The sequence below is a fragment of the Netta rufina genome, assembly GCF_964035555.1.
Source record: "Netta rufina genome assembly, chromosome: 21".
NCBI classification, from domain to species: domain Eukaryota; kingdom Metazoa; phylum Chordata; class Aves; order Anseriformes; family Anatidae; genus Netta; species Netta rufina.
In genome coordinates, this window is record NC_140145.1 from 2910621 (window position 1) to 2931506 (window position 20886).

General features: G+C 48.6%; 1 protein-coding gene across 1 annotated transcript in view; it reads right to left on the reverse strand.

The window, feature by feature from the left end:
* LOC311217673 (autism susceptibility gene 2 protein-like) overlaps positions 1-17678 on the reverse strand; it is a gene marked incomplete at both ends in the record, with an annotated part of 663617 nt that extends 645939 nt beyond the window's left edge. Inside the window, one exon of the mRNA XM_084299926.1 lies at positions 17385-17678. Within this exon, the coding sequence (XP_084156052.1) occupies positions 17385-17678 (294 nt within the window). The remainder of the gene's footprint in view (positions 1-17384) is intronic.
* Between the last annotated feature and the right edge of the window lie 3208 nt (positions 17679-20886).

The window sequence follows — 20886 nt, forward strand, 5'->3', positions numbered from 1 at the left end:
CTGCCGCAGTCACTGAGAGGTGGCGACGGCATCAGCTGGGGCCGAGACACCCCGACCACCACAGAAATAAGTGACCTGGTGTAAATAGCCAGGTCTCACAAGGGCCACACACCCTCTGCCCACAGTACAGGTATAAAATCCACTCACAGAGGCTTGTGGTCCACCAGGACTGAGTGCTGTCCCTGGGGCCACTCCACCAGCCCCCAAAGACACAGAGGCAAGGGGTAGAGGCAGCCCCACTCCGGTACATGCACACAGCCTCAGGAAAACACAGCGATGCCAGGGAAGGAACATTTTTACCCTGACCCTTCCTCCCCTGAGATACAAAGCTTAAACAACTCAACGTTTAAGGATCATCTATGAAAGTCACAAATAGCTATATTTTTAAAAATTGCTTTAACATTTTAAACCCTCAAATGCCATTCAAAGTAACTGCAGTCAGCCTGAAAAGATGCTATTTTGCAGTTTGCAGACATCCAATGGAAGACCTGGGCATGGTTTACATCTCGCTTCCACATAGCTGCCCTTCGGCCCTGCAATGGAAACTCCTTCCTAAGGGAATGGAGAAGGAAGGGGTGCTCCAAGCCCAAACAAAATGAAGACTTGTCACTCCAGCTCCAGGAAACAGAGGGCCTTAGGAAGACGATAGGGCCCAAGGAAAAGCTGCTGGGAGATGGGCAAACACACCACATCCACCTCGTATTGGAGCACAAGGCACAAACCGAGCTTCGTCACTGCCTGAAGAGCAGAGGACCTGCTGCTATGTCCCACAGAGATGCTCTCCTGCTGCTCCGATCGCTAACTCCTTCCTAGAAATGAGATCACCTGGCCTTTAAAGAGGGTTCACAGCACTTCACCCCAAATACACAGAGCAACGGGAAGCAGGACAAGCAGGACAGCCTGTCAGGTGCTAGGATGAGATGCTCTTTTCATACCTTCCAGGCTTTGAAAAGGCTTTTCATGCATTAGACCCACCCCTTTTTTAATACTGTGAGGACAAAACTGCACTTATGGGGGAAAGAAGCATAAAAAAAGGTAATAAACATTTAATGATCCAATAATTGGTTATATCAGAGTAATCACTGTTCAGTAATTAACTCCCATTCCTGCTTGCTCATTTCATATTTTCCGTACCCTTTGATAGGTTCTTGTGACTATCAGCATTCCTTAGAAACCCTTACACTGAGGCCTTTTGATGAAGCTAAAAAGCAACAATACCATTAATCACTCCACACATCCCAGTGGCTTTCAAATTCAAACCGGGCCCTTCCTCTTTGCACATCACTTCACATTCCTCCTCAGCTGTCTCTAGCACAGCCCATTGGCCACTGGACTTGAGGTTTTCTTGTGTTACGGGGAAAAAAAAATGAATTTGCTCTAAGCACTCAATGCCAAAGGGTTAGTGGGAAAACACATCAACATAAAATCGCATCTTGAAAGACAAAAAAATAATTGCATTGCATTATCATGGAAGAATACAGAGAACAGCTGGCTTGTTGGTGGTATGTAAAATTAGAATTAAACTCTGGTTTGTGTCGCTTCCAACTAATTGCCCACAGTAATCAATACAAGATAAAAACTTTGGGCTGCTGCTTCAGACTTGTAGATACAGTCCTCTCTAACCCTCAGCGATGCAGAGCAGCGGGAGAGTGGAGCATGCTGGCATGGCTTTATTTCAAGCACAGCAATCGCATCACTGCTTAGGAAAGAGGACAAGGTGTCTTCCTCGCCGGAGTGTGCAGAGGACCAGTCCTACCCAGGGGGCACCTCCACAACCCGCTCCCATATCTAGCCAATAGGGCAAGAATTTTAGAGCAAACTCATAACAGAAGGTGGATTCGTTTGTGGTCTTTAAATATGAAAAAAATACATGGTGTAATTTACATCTCTAGAATAACAGCTCTAAATTTTTCCAAGAAAAACAACAACGATGACTTCTGTTTTGTCCAAGGCAGAAAGATTATTGCTTGAAAAACGAAAACCTAATTCAAGTTACTTTCTTTGGAGTGGATTTTGATCTTGGCCACATCTGCATAGAGCCAAAGTAATGCCACGGCATTTTCTCATACTTCTATTGCAGCCAGACATTTGTTCAACCAACATTTCTTTCTTGAGACAAATATTTGCTGAACTTAAAAACTAAAGCTATTTTTCCCCCTTGAGTATGTTTTTTTTTTTTTTTTTTTTTTACCCTACATTTATTCCCAGTTGCCACCACTTCATACTGAATTCGACCTGCTTCTTGCAGCAGACTGTCTTTGGCCGCCAGGGTGTCTGAACCAGAGGTTCTTTCCCCAAAAACATGCTCCCTTGCTCACAGCACAGATCACAGAGCAGCAACTTTTGCCTCAAAGGTTTGAAAAGATCGGGGGTCACAGAAACACCAGAAAAAAAGACATTCTTCAGACATCAAATATTCTGCCCCAATTGTCAACATTATGCAAGATGCCGACATTGCAAAATTGTATTTTTGACTGCTGCTATATAAAATAATGAAATGACTGTCAGTTAGCACAAGGAATCCTGATATTGAACATGAAATACCAAGTTAATCAGAACCACTCACACACAGCAGCCAATTATGCCCTGTACTGGCTAGCGGGATCTGCTAGCGCACATTGTGCTGGAGCAAACGCGGCAGCAGATCTGCACGAGAGGAAACCTCGGCGGTGTGTACGTTACTCAGGCTCTTGAAGGCATTCATGGTGATGGGAAGGGAGGAAGACAGGCGAACAGATTGAAAGGGGCAGGAAAATTAGAGAGAGCTCCTCGCCATTAATGGAAAAATAACTGCAGAGAGCTCTAACAGATTTCTCCTCTTTTGTATGCATAGGAATATTTATTTAATCAATGTTCTGTAACAAAACAGGCCTCTGGTGAGCTATTGTGCAGAGTGAACTCCGTTCCAAGCGCGGCACTTCCCATCCTGCCACCTGTTTAGCTGGTGCTGGAGGCAGCAGTGTGCAGCAGGACGGGAGGTGCCTGCACAGCGCAAGGCAGTGGCACCCCTGTCCCCAAGCAAAGCTACACGCCAAAAACCCCAAGCCATTCCCCCAGGCTGACCCTCAAAACACGTTCATTTTCTAAAAAGGCACCATTGGGAGGCCTTGCATTAAGAGAGTGTTTCTGGATATAGCTGATAGCATCCTGCTCCTGACTGCACCTAAGCATACACTCATTCTAAGTCCACTGTGCTATGATTTTTAACCACACCTTCAAGTACTGTCTTAAGGAGGGATTGATTTAAGCATCTGCACACACATACTGTCCTTAACTAAAGCCCTGACTGCACCAGCTGCAGCTCCTGGGGAGCCTCTCCCCACACTAACTTTCTCCTCAGTTCATTTCTGTGCCCTTTGCTGTGAAAACACACCACATGCAACGCACAGACCTCAGCGTCAGCTTACACAAACCTTATCACAATGCAGCTTTGCTCTTAAATTTCTTACGCAAGGACTAAAAAACCCTGCATTTATTTATATTTTTATAGGCCAGTTAGTAAGAGAGATATCCCAGTTTCATGACATACTACACCAGCAGACCCTGGCATTAATGACAGGCCTAATTTGTTTATCACCATCACAGCTGCCAGAGTTAGTAATACATCCTTTAACATTTCTCATAGCTAGAACAAGACTTTCTTCCTTATTCTGCAATGGATTTAAGAAAACATATTACCATAAGCTAGCCTTGATATACACCGCAGCTGGGACAGATAGCATTAGAAGTGATTTAAATCCGAAACAAGCCATAACCAAGCAACACTAACTTTTACATCATTAATAATCATAACAGTATAAAGAAAAATTAAGCAATCATCAGAATTTCACTGGGTTACCCTTCACATCGGATTTGCTTAATGAAATGATTGTAATCGGCAATTTTAAGGCAGAATTACATTTAGTTTAAAAGGTGGCTGATGATTACACAGGTACCCTCAGTTCCTTAAATAAGCATTGTAGCCAGGCCACTGCTGCATATATATAAACACTGGCATTTCAAGGCCTTACAGTTAAATTATGCAGATATTTTATGTTCCTCACTTACTACTTGAGCAACCTGCAATTGCTAATTAAGTAGCGGAGAAATCTCCAAAGAGAGAGAGCATTATTAAACCCATTTTGCAGACAGAAAAACTCAGCTGCAGCAAAATTAACACTCCAGCCCAAAGCAACACTTAAGCACGCGACTGACTTCACGCTAAATAGCAGCTCACACATCAGCACTGTCCCCATAGACCTACTGCGTTCTGTCAAGACACCCAAATGAAATCAAGACACCAGACACGGCACCTCCCCACGAGCGTACACAGGGCTCCAAGCAAGGTCATGGAAGTGGGCTGTGGTTACCCAGGGACAAGCCTGTACCTCCTAGGGAACAGCACTCTTGATTAGAGACAGTGTCTGAAGGACAAGAGCCGTTGGAGGCATAGCTTGGGATGGACCTGCATGAGCCAAACCCCATGGGGCTGCAGCCGGTGACAGCAGCACAAGTGCAGCTCCCATGTTCCAGCTGGGCAGAGCACAAACCTGAGCAGGCAGCAAGTTTTAGAGAGAAGAGACAAAACTGAAACAGAACGGTCTTCATTGCCTGTTACCACTTCCAGCTCTCCCCTTGTGAGGGTGTAAAGGAGGAGCAGGAGCACAGCTCCAGCCCGAAAAAGGGCACTGCAGACCTCAAACCTGCACTGGCAAATCCACCCTTAGGACCGTGTGGGTGGAGATGCAGCAAAAGACAAAGGTTTGCCCTGTGCTCCAAAACGTGGGGAGCTGTACAGCTTAAATGCATCCTTTATACGCAAACATAATGCACACAAATGCTCAAAACATGCTGAGTAGCAGCCCAGCACAGAGGACTGACAAAACCCCAAAGTTTCAAAAGTCAGCACTGTGGTCCCTCTATTCTGTGCATTTTTCCACATTGCAGTTGGCATTGCCCTCCCTCTGAGACATCTTCCAAGGCTGGCCAGCCCAGACCGAGCTCAGCCATCCACGTGGGACAGACAGACAGAGGAATGGACAGCGTGCAGCAGCACAAGAGATGCCTCCTTCCCCCTGCGCTCAGGGGGACATCGTGCCAGGTATTTCCAATAAACAAACAAACCCTTCCCTAACCTACAGCACACCCTGACAGAGCCAAGTGCAGCCTATCCACATGAAAACGTGGTGACCCATACTCTAACGCTGTAATCTAATCCTTGAACTAAAGACAGTTTAATGCCTTTACAAATCCATATGTTTTCTAATACCACCATTGCTGTCAGCAGACTACAGGAGAGCCTCTTTGAAGATGGAAGTGAAATGACAAAGCACATCATTGTGAAGGCAATTATATGCTGCAGTAACCATTTTACAATAGCCCATATGGGCTGTATTTCAACAATGCAATTTCCAAATCTGCCTTAGTAAACATATATCTCCGTCCCAAACCCAGGTAGATTTTGCAAAACAAAATAAGACCGCAGCCAGAACAAATCCAAAATATGGATAACAGATGTAAAAATATGCCAACAAGGATACCAGAGCAATTTTTGTCAGAGTACCAAACAAAGAGAGCAGCCACAGCAGACCTCACGAGGCTATTCACAGCAAAGCTACCCATTCAAGAGACTTTGAGACCTGGTTTTATCAGAAATCTGATTATACACTTGCATGCTTTCCTATGCAGCTGCCCAATTCACTGCTGGGGTCATCGTCCCATCCACCTCCCCAGAGACTGCAGAGCAGGGTAACTCCCAGTTTAGAAGCTAAACTCAGATGTGAACCAAGGCTGTGCAGGCTCACTCCGAGACACCTCTGACACCCCAGACCAGGGCCTAACTGAAGGGGTGGATAAATCAAAAACTAAAAAATCAGGTCATTACGCTTCCTATAGCAGCAGCTCCAAGTGCCTGCTCCATCTGCTGAGCAAGCACCAGCCCCTGAGTGGTACCCAGAGCCCAGCACCACTCCAAGCAGCCCCAGGGCTGAGTCCTTCGGAGGCACGGAGCCACCAACAGCCCACTCCAGCCACACAGCTCCCTCCTCTGCATGCAGGGCTGATGAGCACCCTTCATGGGACACAGTTACACAAAAGCAGCAGCTTAGTGGAAAAAGTTTTTAATTGATTGAAGCCCTGGATACCTGCTCCGGGATACCTCTGTGCCAGCAGCACTGTTTTCTAGGGGCACCAGGGTAAACCACGCATAGGACCAACAGCCAGGAGGGGGTCCTACATCCCATGGAGCCCTGCAGGCAGGACACTGTCCTACACAGCCACCAGCAATAAAGAAAGGCACAGGCATGAACATCTTTCTCGCAGAAGTGAAATAGTAATAAAAAACGCCTTAAGCTGCCTATAACAGACAGAAATTGTAAAGGTGAAAATTTACAACTTCATTGCCAACTCATTAGCAACAAACCACCCGCATCGTATTTCTTACGTTTCAATGCCAAGAGCGGCAGGCAGAGGATATCCCACCGGTCACGCGTGCACAGCACAGTGCAAAAAGGTTCGGCGACACGGGGAATGAGTGGCTGGGCAGCCAGGTCCAGCAAGAGCCTGATCCAGTTCCTATTATTGTCAGCTCCTCAAAATGATCCAGGGAAGCTGGGCAAGAGCATTTCAAAGACTTTAATCCATGTGAAATATTACTTCCTGGAACCGGAAATTCAATCCCTAGCAATGAAAACAAAAAGCACACTCATAAACGTACCTTTCAACCCAGCCAATACAGTCCTATTTAGGCTCTCTCTTTCAAAATAAAAAATTTAAAAAATCCTTTACTCATTAATATAGAGGAAACTTGAAATGATTGCTGTAATTGCAGTTAAAAAATTAATCATGTTTTGAGATAAATGCAGATAAAAGCATGTTTTACTAATTATCTTTTGAAGCTTCTGCTCATGAAAGATTAAAGGTGGAAGAAAAGTTGTTGAAGCATTGAAGACAAAAATCCTACCATTTCAAACCACTTTGAAGCCTCGTACCTAGCACGATTGATCTTTAGTGTCCAGATGTATTAAAAAGGAGCCTTTATAATTCAGAAGAAGTGTAACAAAGCACTGGAGCTTTTATGCAGGCAGCTCCCTGAGAATGCCCACATGGTGCAGTCACCTCTGTAGCAGCACAGATCCCAGCCCTGGCAGGGCAGCAGCCCACTGGGACCACGATGCCCCACAAAGCCCATGGCCACGTCTCCACTTCAGCACCAATGGGGCAAATAGCTTCAAGCCGCATTTCAAAGCCCAGCTGAGTTCTGGGCATCACTAAGCTCTCAAGAATTGGTCATATACATCTCCTAACAAAGCTGTTTGATTTATGTTTGCAGCCCAAGGGTCTGCAAGCTTCAGAGGAGGACGCTGGAAGCAGCGGCAGGAAGCGGAGCTCTGGGACAGCCGCTCACGAAGGAGATGCCAGCAAACCCACAGAAGGTGAGGTCTTTCAAACAGCTATCTCAGGTGCTGGCACCATCTGTGTAACAGAAAACCCAGTTTGGCAGCCACATGGGTTACACACAAGACGTGTGAGGACCCATTTCCATCCCTGGGGCTTTTCAAGGAATGCGGGTTATCTGGATGCAAGATACTCGGAGGAAAGCCCGGTACTTCCCTTCACCTGCCTGCAACCAACAAGGCAGGTCATTCCCCTCCTGCTCCATAACAACACACTATTTTATATCAGCATTTTGCCAACTAACTCTAAGAACTCCAAGAAAGTTGATTCAGAGAGTAAATGTGTCAACTGACGGCTTAAATTCAGCACACAGGTGTCCACAGCTCCACTGGCAAATACTAGGTTTCTGCAAATTGAAACAAGTTGAAAAAATACTATTATATCAAATTGCTAAGATACTTTACAGCCATTTCATAGACTCACTTACGATTTACATCAGATTTGAATTGTTCCAATATATCTGAAATACATACATTTTAGAGGCATTTCTTACTGGCAACCTCAGTCACCTGCAGTACGAGGACCAACATCTGTTGCTACAGCGCAATTTTCAAAAGCATTTACCTGAACTCAAACACTAAGTCAACATGAAGGACTCTTTACTCCTCTCGAGTTGAGAGAGAGTTAGGACAGATCTGAAACAGCCCAGCTGACACCTCTTTTCTCAGGCAAGGCTCCCATTTAAAGAACACTTCTCCACGTCCATCACCTGCGCTGTATTTCTTGCTCCTATCCCCATTTCTCCAAATCTTTTTACCCCCTCCAATCACAAGGCATCAGTGACACCAAATAAAGGATTTCTGCTGTTGCTACAAACCTGAAAAGGGCTAGGTAAGAGATTAAATAGTTGGGTTTTTCATAACCACATATCCAAGGAAATGTGCCAATGTCTTTTTATTTGCATATCTGGCAGACTGCCCCAGACAACTAATACATAAGTGACAGCGTACAGGTGTATTAGTTTAGAGTTTGCCTTTAATCTAGAGGTGTCAATTTGCTTCTGTTTTAATTACATCCATCTTGATATGTTATTACAACCTCATGAAACTTCTTCATTATGTGAATGGCTATAAATACATACACATGACAAACAGTTGTTATAAATTTTCTGGTTCAGCAGTGGAGGCACAATATCGTAGCCCACACATCACGTACATTTAAAGTTTCAGTGCTTCCTTGCCTCCCGCCTTCTCCCCTCCCCCTTCCCTTCCTTTTATTTTCTTTCATCCAAGACCAAGATTTAATTTTTATTTATTTCTTCATTTAATGGATGCACTAAAATTCCCTTGCTGGTAGCCGCATTCTGATACAAACACTATCAGCTTACAGAGCCCTTCCAGCATATGTGTGTCCTTCTGGGCTGCCTCTCCGCGAGAATGTCTGTTTGTCATTAGGCAAATATAAGGAGATTGCACTGAGGTCTTATAAACATGCAAAGATCCACTTTTGTAGTTACATAATTCACTGAGTTTTTCAACACACATTCTGAGGTTGAAAACTTGGCAAATCCATCCACCAGATGTATCTTTCTGATCCCAGAACTCATTAAAATTTACTTTTTTTTTTTTTAACGTCCAGCCGACTCAGCTGTTGAGCCACATTAATTGCATTTTTATTATTTTTTTCCATAGTTAAAGTGACTAATGCTGGAAGAGTCACTGCCTATAAGCACAATAGCCAGCCAGTAGGAATTACTAGGACTTTTAATCGTTCAGTAATATCCAAATCACATAAAATAAAGAGAGGCAATTTTGTCCCCTCAAAACAGACGGTTTTGATTTTCAGTATTTATTTTGAATTTTTTTTTAAGGGAAGAAAAGAAAGGAGAAAAGACACAATTTCACACCAGAAGATTCCATTCAAAGGTCAAAGTGCCCTTGATGTGCATTAAAACCCACAACGCTAGCAGAGTTGCGACATAAATTGTCCCCACCAGCAGCACTTCTTCCTCTGCCTTCTTACCACAGGGCCTCCTCTGAGGTCAAAGCTACTTTCTCTGCCCCAACCCTTCTCCAATGGGTTTTGTGCTGTGCCTGGCCATTCAGCACATCTGGCCAGCTCTGGAGCAAGCTGGAGAGAGCATGTTATCCAGCTCTCGCCACAGCAGCACCTCCCAGCTCCTGCCCATGTCCTGGGGAAGCTGGGGACCAGATGCCAGCGTCTGGAGGACCCTGGAAGGATGCTCCAAACACATTTTATATCAAAGAGCTGGTTTATCCTGCTGCCTCTCCTCCACTCCCACCATACCCGTGAGAAGAGGCATCACCAAAGCCGATCCTCACATTGAGAGGTCTGCCCATGCCAAGAGCAACCTGTGTGTGGTCCAGGAAAGGTTGGCACTAACCAGTTCTGTCTCCTTGGTTCCGTTTCATGGGCAAAGTAATGAAAAATGCCTTTCGCGTGCCAGGAGGGTGAGTTAGCAGCAGCAGTAGGGCACTTCAGAGCAATCTGCAAACTTGGTTACCTGTTACCAGCCATCCTCTTAAAAAGTCATCCCTCTCATAGCTCGTTACGGAGCACAGCTTCTCAAAAGACCTTCATGAATTCAGTTCTTGGTCTGTCCATCATACAATTGCATGGGAGTGCAAAACACATCTGAAAGAGAAATACACCTCATCTACACCTATGGTGCCACACAAGGAAAACCCCTCCAGAACTTCAGCCACCCTACAGCTAATCTAAGCCCAAATTTTCTAGCTCCTACCTCTATTTCCCTCTCTGACTGCAGCGTGCACCGTCCTCTTGCAGCACCCCCACACCTGCCCCAGATGGCTCTGTCCAGAGGATGCCCAGCACATCACACACCTCGAAGGCTGGAGAAGTCTGCTCATTGTCATGAGCTCATCCAGCAAAGGGCAAGCCTGGGCTTATGGATGGAGAAAACAGATTGCTGGTGTTTTTATTTCCAAACCTATAATTCCTCCTTTGCTACCAAACAAAAGCACAAAAAGATGCAATTTATAAAAGCACTGGTTTTAGAGGAAAAGCAACTTCTAACTCTGAAAAGCTGGCAAACGTGCACAACAGATTAATGGGCGATCATTTCTGCAGAGAACACTAAGCTGATCTCCTGCATAGCTGTGGAGTAACTATTCCCACTTGGACTTGGGATATCAATCACATCAGTGCACCAAGCGGCATTACAGAGCCTGAAGTCCAGACAGCCGGGCACTTGGACACAGCGGATATTAACACACCTCTGCACCCCTACCACATCTTCATCTCGGGAGATCTTAAAATCAGGAGGACCAAGCAGCACACCGAACAAAACCCAAGTAAATCCACAAGGAGTGAATGTCAAGCAACGTGATCAAATTACACCTGACAGGCAAAAAGCCACAAAGAGAGAAATACGCTTGGTGCCGGGGAATAACCCACTTCTTCTGCAGACTTTCACGCCGCCGCTCCTGCAGACAGTAAGGCAGAACCAAAACTCCTCCTTATTACGTTTACCAGACTAAAGATTTACCCTTTTGGTTAAAGCCTTCCCTCTCCAGCACACGAGTGTGTGAACTTCAGCAGCAGTGTTGCCAAGATACAAGGAGAAAAATCTCAAGATATTAAGGTAACACACTATTTAAAGGCAAACAGTACAGCGGAGCTGAGCTGGGGATCTGACAAATTGCCACTGCACGTTCTGCTGTTACAGCAAAACAAATCCCTACCTGCATTAGCCATTTCTCATTACTTACAAAGTAGATTTTCATAATATCCATTTTACAACAAAGGAATTTAGAGGACTGTGATGTTCTGAAGTGGTCTTCACCATGGCTTGGCACCACGTCAAAACGACAACAAACCAACTACACAAGAAATGCATGCAGCTGGTAATTTGTGGCACACACCAAGCCAAACCCCAGCGAGAATACAGATACTGAGCTGATAAATCGTATGGATGATATACATGAACATAGAGAAGCAGCGCAAGCAGTTTCCCTTGCAGAAGGCTGCAGTTCGAGTAGAGGAAAGCTCAGAGTTAAACATCGCCACGTTTCAGCCCACAACCTCCTAACTCCGTTACCCTTTTATTAATTGCATTTGAGACTTCACTAAACTTGAGCTTAGGCTATTTTTAAAACCTATCTGACTCAACTTATTGTTGCTCAGAACAAAGATTAAACTTCTAATTTAGCTGCAGATAATTACAAGGCTGCAGGTCAGACCCCCAGTGTAATACGGAAGGGTCTTCCACTCAAATTGCCAGAAACATTAAAAAAAAAAAAAAAACTAACAGATGGGGAGAAAGGGGGGGCATTTCACTGAGCGAGGAATCCTGCCTCTCTCTCTCAGCTGAAGAGTTACCAGGTTTAACAACGCTTAGGCAGGGGCTGAGCGTTCCCCAGCAGCACGGGCAGGGCTCCCACCAGGGCACAGAGCAGACCCCACCTGCAGCTCCCAGGAACATCTCCCTCCAGTTGTGTTCCCATCCAGTCCCTGGTATTTCTCTATTGATCTCAGCGTTGTAACTCAATCTTTCAATTACTCAGCCCCTTGATGTCTTTCTGCTGATTTTTTGGCCTTTCCCTAGTGATCATTTTCCTTCCAAGTTCCTGATCCTTTACCCTTATTTTATAAATCTGTTTCTTTACACTCCCTCATCCCAGCAGAGGCCCCAGATATTTAATGAGAAAGGGCTTACTTTCTCACCCAAATAGCGGAGGAGAAAAAAAAAAAAAGATGCCAAGATAAAAAAGGATAAGGGTGTCTTTTGTCCTATTGATACGTGGTATAATTCCCATTAATGTTGAGCTTAAAGAGCGGGGCCAGTGGAGACTACTTGAATCACATCTATCTAAAGAACTTGTCCTTATAGTTTAAACTCTTCCTTCTTTAACTCAAGGCCATTGTGCCTCCTACTACCACCCATGGGAAAGGCAAAAATCCCCACCTTCATTACATTGTTACCTTCAGGAGTTTAAAAGAGTATTTATGCAAGGATCACAATCCTCAGTCATTATGTGCGCGAAGAGATGATAACAGCTCTTCAACAGCTACATGAATCGGGGGGGGAGCTGGGGGTGCCCAGCCTCACAGAAAAGTAACAGGCTTTTATTCACATGTCCAAATTATAGTAACATAGGTTTCAAAAATTACCCGAGAGGTTCCTTTTGTGGAACACACATCCTGCTGCTCGCAGTCCCGGTTTCAGTTTTGGTTGCTGTTTTTTCATCTCTGGTCGCAGAGGGTTTTCATCGAGAGATTCAGCTGCTCTGTCAAGGTTATCTCAAAATTTGATCTCAGGTCAATTTACTGTTTCCTCTAAACACATAATGAAAATAATAAGCACATCGCTTCATATGATATCCCAGCGTCACACAAAACCTAATGCCACTTGTTATCCGCAGATACCTTCATTTAGTTACTACCTTCTTTTCTCTGCTGGTCTAAATCTGAAGACATGCGTGTGCAAACAGACTAGGACAAACACCAAAGAACCTAAGCAGTCAATAAATACAGGAAGGACTACCAAGATTTGCTGACAGCACTGAACAAACACCTGATGTTATGATGCTGCTGCGGTAAGGCACGAAGATCAAATTCCTTTTGAAATATGAAAGGATAGAGACAAGGCAGGACAAACTGTGTCGGAATCTCAGAGGTTTTAAGTAAAGGCTAATCAAGCCACAAAAAGGCTGGTGTGAAGAGTCTGATCTGGGGAGAAACCCCACTGCCAGCCAGTTGTTCTGGCGTCTGAGCCCAAGCTTCTGCTGTCACACAACCAACCTATTGATGAGTGTTTTTGGTGGGCACCACACAATGGTTATTAAATCAAATTCCTGCCTTCGCATGCACACACAGGGTTACACTGTGTGTACACAGCACACAGACATGCTGTTTAGACCACAGCATCTTCAAAACCTCCTATTATTTCCACATTTTGTTTGTGTAACAGCACTGTTTCTATTTAAAAGCCGCTATCAGCTGTTAAGTTTTACTCCATTTAGTCTTGCATTATTTTGTGCCCTCAATAGGTAGAACTGCCATAGCTAACATCTGCCTAAATCACACAAACTCAGTGGAACAATTGCTTAAAAATTATTTACACTAGGTGGATGGAATCATCTGACACAGAATTTGAAACTCATTAAGCAGCTCCTTGACAAATATTTGTCAGCATTTCTCATTTGTAATTAATTACATTGGGCTTTACCTGACGATAATTTAGCATGGTCTCAAAACAGACTGATGTCTGCATGCTGAACAGAAATTAGTTCAAACGTGCGGTGAGGAACTGCGCTGGTTTTACGGAACAAGAATCGCCATTTAAATGCAAGCTCACCCCTCCCTGTGCCATTTCTATCTGTGCTTTATAAATAAATATCTCTGTCCCATTTCAAGCTTGTCAGATGAACTGCCTGAGCTGAAGCTAAATAAACATCCGCAGAAAAAGCTCATTACCTTACTCAGGGTTCAGAAAACCCAAAACCAACTGCTTGCTCCGTAGGGATGGTTGGAGCTGACTCAGGAAACACAGAGTACTTCCCAGGCTTTAAGCTATCTTAACATTCAGGTCAGATTTCGTTTCTCATCACAGCAAACCACCTTCCCCACCGCACGCCAACAGCCCTGCCACATCGCCCTGCTGCCTGACGTGCCGGGGAGAGGAAGGAGACATCTGTGAAATCCCACCTGCCCGAGAGCTCCACAGAAACCTCCCCAGCACATCACACAGAAAGTCACCCCAACAGATCCATTTATCACCTCCTGAAGGAACGCCCTTTCCCTGTCAAACCAGCATCAACAATGCCCACCTGGGTTTGGAGAACCTCATGCAGTGATTGTTGGAAACAAACGTGCTAGAGGTGCAGGCTACAGCAAGAGGTCAGCTTGGTGTCTTGCTGAGCACAGACACCAGCTGTCTGCACCCTTCTCCTCTTCCAGACTAGAAGATTTTGGGAGGCCAGAGAGCTGAGGGGTGAGTAAGTGCTGTGGAGCGATGCACAGAGCCTGCTGCACATAGTCCCAGCAAGGCCACCCGCGGGAGGACGTGGTGCTGAGATCAAGCTGCAGGACTACACCACTGTGCTAAACCAGAGGCACCTGGGGGCTGCTGAAGGTCAGAGCTCCACGTGGGGCACGGGCCTTCAGAGCACCTCACTACAGCAGAGCCTCATCAGACCAGGCAAGGAGCAGTCTGGCCACGTTTGCAGTAACACCAGATTTGCTCAACTGTTGCTCCAAGACAACAACAACCGAAAAAAAAAAGTCAATGAGAACCTGCTGTCTTTGCCCACTTCCCTCTTTCCCTGCTATTCCCCACGCAAATATAAAGGAGATCAAGGTCCAGGCTGTCATAAACCCTGCTGCAGATAACTAGAAGCAGACGGCCTCTCTTTCTACACCAAATAATTTACACTGCAGAAGCAGAGGAGGCTACTGATACCTGGACAGAAAAGCAGCTCGAAGAGTGGGAGCTGCTTAAAGAGATAATTGTGCTTTAAGGGATGGGAAATTTTATCAACATGCCCGTAATTGGTGTTAACAGACACAGAGGACTCCTGTTGGAACTACAGTGGCCATCAGGTGCATCTTCTCCTGCAGCACCTGTGTCCCCTTTGAGTCCACAAGCCCCACACAACCTGGCATTTTGCACAATTTGGGCTTTCCAGTCACCCCAACACAAGGCATTTAGAAAAGGTCAAGCAAAACAAAGCTATGTGGAAATCCTTGCTCTTGTTCACAGCTTTATTTGCAGCACCCACAAAAAGATCCCCTGGGGCAACAGCCGGCTCCCACCCAACTCACACACCTCCTGCCACAAAGGTGGGCTCATGAGCAGGGCGCTCAGCCTCATCCCTCCACATCCCCCCCGCGCCAGCCAGCCCACCCGCTGCCCGTCCTGGAGCACATGTTTAGATCTTCCCATGGTGTGAAGTTCTGAACATCGGTCCTCACTGCTATTACCAACAAGCAGACTAAACACACCCTCTGTCTCACACTCTTGGCTGCACTAAGCCTGAGAACAGGCTGAAGTTCAAGCACAAATCCCAGTAGGGCAATCCTGTCATGCTGGGCACAGAAATCTTCTGCAACCTGGGGAGAAACCTCCACGGCTCCAAAGAGCCCGAGGCAGATCCAAAACACGAGGTGTGTAAACACCAGGGCACCTCTCCACGGCACCCAGGGCTTCTCAGCTCTGGTATGAGTTGAGACAAGAACCTGAACATCTCCCCTGGGCTGAGACATCTCACGACCTCCTTGCCAGCACTGAAATCGCAAGGAAAACTTGAGGCTGCTACAAGCAACACACGCAGTAATTCCTGCTACGTTGGGCTTGTGCCTGAGACACCTTCATCTCCCTCTGATCCTCGGAAACAACTTTCTCAACACATACACCGAGCTGCAGGGAAAAGCACCTAACAATGATTTTGTGACATTATTTCTCAACGCAGCATGAAATCGTTAGGTCAAAATGTGCCACCTATCACATGAACATTAAAAGTATGTCAAGTCTCAGTGTGCGAGCTATTGTTTTATCTGAATGTGATATTAGCTGGCAGAACTGGGTAATGTTTCTGCACTCCTTTTTAGCGATATAGGATTACAACAGGATGCAAGTAGTAGCCATTCTTGGCTTTGCAACGGGGAAAAAAAGCACAGCAATTTTCATTTCAAGTGGAAAATAAATAAATAAGGAGTGAAACACAAAAGAGATTTTTTCCAAAACACCCTACAAGTTCTGAACATAAAACTTGCTCCTCGATTCCCCTCCAGGAAGGGCTACGGCCAAATTCTCGAGTCCATATTCCCACAAAACCCCTAACGACACGAACCGGGGCTTTGTTTGAGGAAGAAGAGAATTTTGTCCAAATCCTCAGCTTGCAAATCCCACTCTTGCTGACAAAGACACGTCCACGCTCCTCTCCACGGCTCACGTAGGACACTGGTGGACGGGCTCACCAGGTGAGAGGGGTGGCAGCGGGGAGCCTGGCCATCCCCAGCACTGGTTCCCCATCACCCACACGAGCCTCTCGCCAGCCACGCGGAGGCTCTCGGGGGGAGCAGATCCTCCCTTGGCTTACACCGGGAGGAGATCTCTCCCAGACATGAGTCTGGGCTGGTGCAGGTGTAACCAAGGACAAAATTTGGCTCCAAAGGGTGGAAAAAAAATCAAAAAAAAAAACAACAAAGAAAAAACCAACACCAGAAAATGCCACTAAGTATTCCTGGCTAAATATTTAAACAGCTTAAGAGCTACACAGATTTTTTTGTTAAACAATCAGCTTCATCTTCGCATTTATTTTGACAGTTCATAATTGTTACAGTTGTGATTCCAGTGCATGTAAACCCAAATAAATCTGCCTTTCACCACGCAAACTTCTCCCGAGCAGAAGTTAGGAACAACAAAGCCCTCCAAGAGCAGCGGGGCCGGGGCTCCCCCGGCATCACCCCCCCCACCCCGAGCCCCCGGGGGGTGACAGCGGCCGGGGGGGGGGGGGGGGGCCGGCCCCGGGGCTCCCCCTCGGGAGAGGAGGCGCCGCCCCCCTTTATTTTGGGGACAGGCAGACACAGACAGACAGACACCGCTCCCCCCCCCGGGGGAGGCCGCGCCGCCCACCCGTGCCAAGGGGGGGATGGAAGAAAAACGAGGAGGGGGGGGGGGGGGGGCTCGGCCCCGGGACACCGGGCGAGAAAAGTTTGCTCCGGGGGAGGGCAGCGGCTGGGGGGGGGGGACGCGAGGAGACGCGGGGGGGACACGGCGGGGTGCTGGGGACACAGCCGGCCGGGGGGGGACACGCCGGGGCGGGGGGGGTCCCGCTGCCGGCCGCGGTCCCCGCGCTGCAGGTGTCCCCGGGCCGGGGCCGGGGCCGGTCCGAAGGGGCGGCGGGGGCGCCCCCGGCCCCAAAGGCGGGGGTCGCAGGGGCCGGGGGCGGCCGGCAGCGGGCGGGGGCCCCCCCGCGGCCGCCCCCGCACACAATGAGGCGCACACAAAGCGCCGCCGCTCCTACCTCCAGCGCCTCCAAAGTGACGAAGCTGGCCATCGCGAAGCCGTCGATAATGTCCTCTTCGGCCGAGGAGGACTCCCGCCGCTTCCTGCGGGGGGGCCGCGGCCGGGACGGCGCCGGGGGCCCATTGTCTTCCTTCTCGGAGCCCGAGGACGAGAGCGCCGCGGCGGCCCCGGGGCCGGCGGCCCCGCCGGAGGCAGCGCCCCGCCGGCCGCCCTTGGCTCGCCGCTCCCGGTCGCGCTGGGAGCGCGATCGCCGCTTCTTCCGCAGCCCGTTGCATCGCGCCGGGCCGTCCATGGCTCTGGCCGGCTCTCCCGCTGGCTCTCGGCCCCCCCCGCCCCACCGCCGCCGCCGCCGCGGATCCGGCTCCCCCGGCGGAATAACGGGGGAGGGAGGGAGGGAGAGAGGGAAGGAGAAAGGGAGGGAGGGGAGGACGGGCAGGGGGTGGGGGGGGTGGGGGGGGGATGAAAGAATCCGAGCGCGGTTCCACCGCCACCAGCAGCGAGCACCAAATGTAAGAGATTCCTATAAGCGAGCCAAGGAAAGTAATGGCTGATCTCAGGTCGCCTTTGTAAAAAAAAAAAAAAAAAAAAAAAAAAAAGCGAGAGAAAGGAGAAAAAAAAAAAAAGCCTCTCCAAGCAGGCAATAAATCAGAATAGCGGAATGCTTTGATCAAGGGGCTGGGAGGGCGAGGATCTCCGAAAGAGAGGAGGAAAAAAAAAAAAAAAAAAAAAGCAGAAAAGAAGGGGGGGAATAAAGAAAGAAGGAGAGAGACCCGCTGGAAGGAGGGAGCTGAGAGTATTTCCTTGCACAAAATTTATTTTCTTTCTTCCTTTCCTCCCCAACTAGAAGAAGTTCCGAGGGGGGTGGGTGGAAAAAAAAAATATATCTGGATGTCTGGAGCTCCCTTTCTGTCTGCGTGTGTGTGTGTGTGTGTGTGTGGGGAAGGGTGCAGCCTTCCCCTCCCCGCCGCCACGCACTGCTCTCCCCTCCGCCTTTATCTGCGCGGATCAAACACAACAATAATGATAACGAGGCGTCCAGATGCGATTTTCTCAGGCACCGACCAGGGCTGGACTCCGGAGCGGAGATCGGATCCCAGCCCGGCCCCTCCAAAAAAAAAAAAAAAAAAAAACACAACCCAGAACCAAACAATAAAAGAAAAAAAAAAAAAAAAAAAAAAAAAAGAAAAACCCCACACCAAAACACGCCCACCCACCCCGGCTATTAATACGGATCAATCACGGCAAATTCATCGGATTAATTGTGGCGAGGAGTGGGCGGGGGGGTGGGGGGGTGCTGGTGACAATAAATCCGAGCGGAGAGGAGGCTGCCCCCTCCCCAAAAGGGACCAGAGGCGAAGAAGAATAAATAATAGAAGGAATAAAAAAAAAAAAAAGGAGGAAGAGAAAAAAAAAAAAAAAAAAAAGGTGCTGATGAGGCTCGAATACGCTCCAGCGGGGACGGCGGCACCGGTGCGCGCTTTCTGCTGCCTCGCCCCGACCGCGGGGGGGTGCAGCGGGCCGGGCCCCCCCGGGCTGCTCGGCGGAGGAGGTTGGAGGGGGTGCTGGGGGGGGGGGTCGGCGGAGGTGAGCCCCGGCCCCGGGGCGCTGCGGGGCGGGCACCGGGGCGATGCGGGGCGGCCCCGGCGCTGCCGGCCCCCGGCGGTCCCGGCCCGGCCCCGCTCCGCTCCGCGCCGGTCACGTGGAGCCGGAGCCGGAGCCGCCGCCGCCCGCTCCCCGCCGCGCGAAATGCGGCGCCCCGGCCGCGCGAAATAAGTCGCGGGCATGCGCGCAGGGCCTGCGCACTGCGCGGGTGGGGGCAGGCGGGAGGCAGGGGGAGGCCCGGCCGCACCCCCCCCGCCCGGCGGCGGCGCGGTTCCCGCCCTGCTGCCCCCCCCGCTCCCGTCGAGTTCGGGCTCAGTTCTCGCCGTCCCGTGTCCCCGCTCCGTGTCTGCCTCCCCCCCCTGGCGGCTCGCAGCCCCCCCCTCGGGTGCCCTCCCGCACCGCCCCCCGGGGACGCGGCGTGGCTGCTGCCCCTCGAGGGGAGCCCCCCGCCCGTGGTGGCAGCGCCCCAACATGGCCGCCCCTCCGTCATGGTGCCCTGCCCGTGTGGAGCCAGCCGCCGCCTCGCCTTCAGCTCCAACCGCTGCTGGGCGGAGGGGACGTGTTACCCTCATCACCTGCCTCGCCTCATGGCCGGAGCCCTGACAAGTGTCCGATAACTGAGCTCCAAGCGCCCGATGACTGAGCTTGTGCTCGTGGTCACCCTTCTCACCTCGTCTTCCTCTGTCTCCTCCACAGGGGAATGGGCTGAGGGAAGAGGCATGGAAGGCGAAGCCGTTGGGTCTGCGTTAGGAGCAGGGACCTGGGAGGACGAGGAGATTTGCTAGGGAGGAAGATGGAGGAACAAACCACAGCAAGCAGGAGCAAGGTGAGGAGGAGAACCCAACCGGTGTGCTTAGGGCAGAGAAGCGGGGCTGTGGAAGCACACCTGTGGGTTTCCTCCGTCCACCTGATGAGCAGTCTGTTGCAGGGTTTGAAATATATTGGGGGGATAGGTGGAGAAAAAAATAAAAAAAATAAAAGAATTGGAAATCATTTAACACTATCTCTACAAGATCTCTACAAGAAGCTTGTTATGGGCTCCTTGGTCTGCCTCTTGCTGCCTGCTGTAGCTGCTAATCGTTGCTCCGCTGAGACACCAAGGAGGGCCACAACGAGCGGCACATGGGCTGAGAGCTGCAGTGTGTGTTTTTCCAGCAGTCTCCCTGCGGGCTGCTCCGACTCTCAAGGGATGATGCTCTGTTTGGTTGTGTAATGTGTTGTTTACTTTGTACCCTAACACTTGGGCCACTCTGATCAAGCAATATCCTTAATATATTTTAATAAGAATAAGAATATTAACCGCTCACACGAAATACTGGAAATTGGATATACCTTTTTTTTTTTTTTCCTGAAGGCAAATGACATTTTGCCACCACTCTCCACACAACATCTCCCGCGTGGTATGCAGTGACTTTTGAGCTGCTACGTATGGGTGTGAACCAAAAGAAAAGGAAGTACAAAGCCGTCGGTAACCTGATAGTGTAAGAGTGTGTACCTTGCAGAAGGCCACGCTGCTCCTTGCAGAGGCACATGGCTGGTTTTTAAACATTCTCAAATATCAAGCTGGAGAACATCACCTCCTAGATCTGACCCTAGATCTCCCTGTTCAGATTTCTTGCTGTTCAACGCTACGTTTTGCTACCTTGCTTCAGTTTCTTGCGTCTCACTTATAGCTGCCTGCCAGGTCTGTATAATCTGACTATACAGAAGAGGTTGTACAGGTATTGTTAAAGTGATGCAATTTGTGTGTACAGGCAAGCTCAAATATTACAAAGTCTCTGTCTTCTGAGAAATATTAAGCTCTACTGTATCAAACAACTGTTACCTGTTGGGCTTTTTGGAAAATAACTATGTAATTTCCAGGGCAATGTAATTGATTACAGTTTCCTGCACATCCA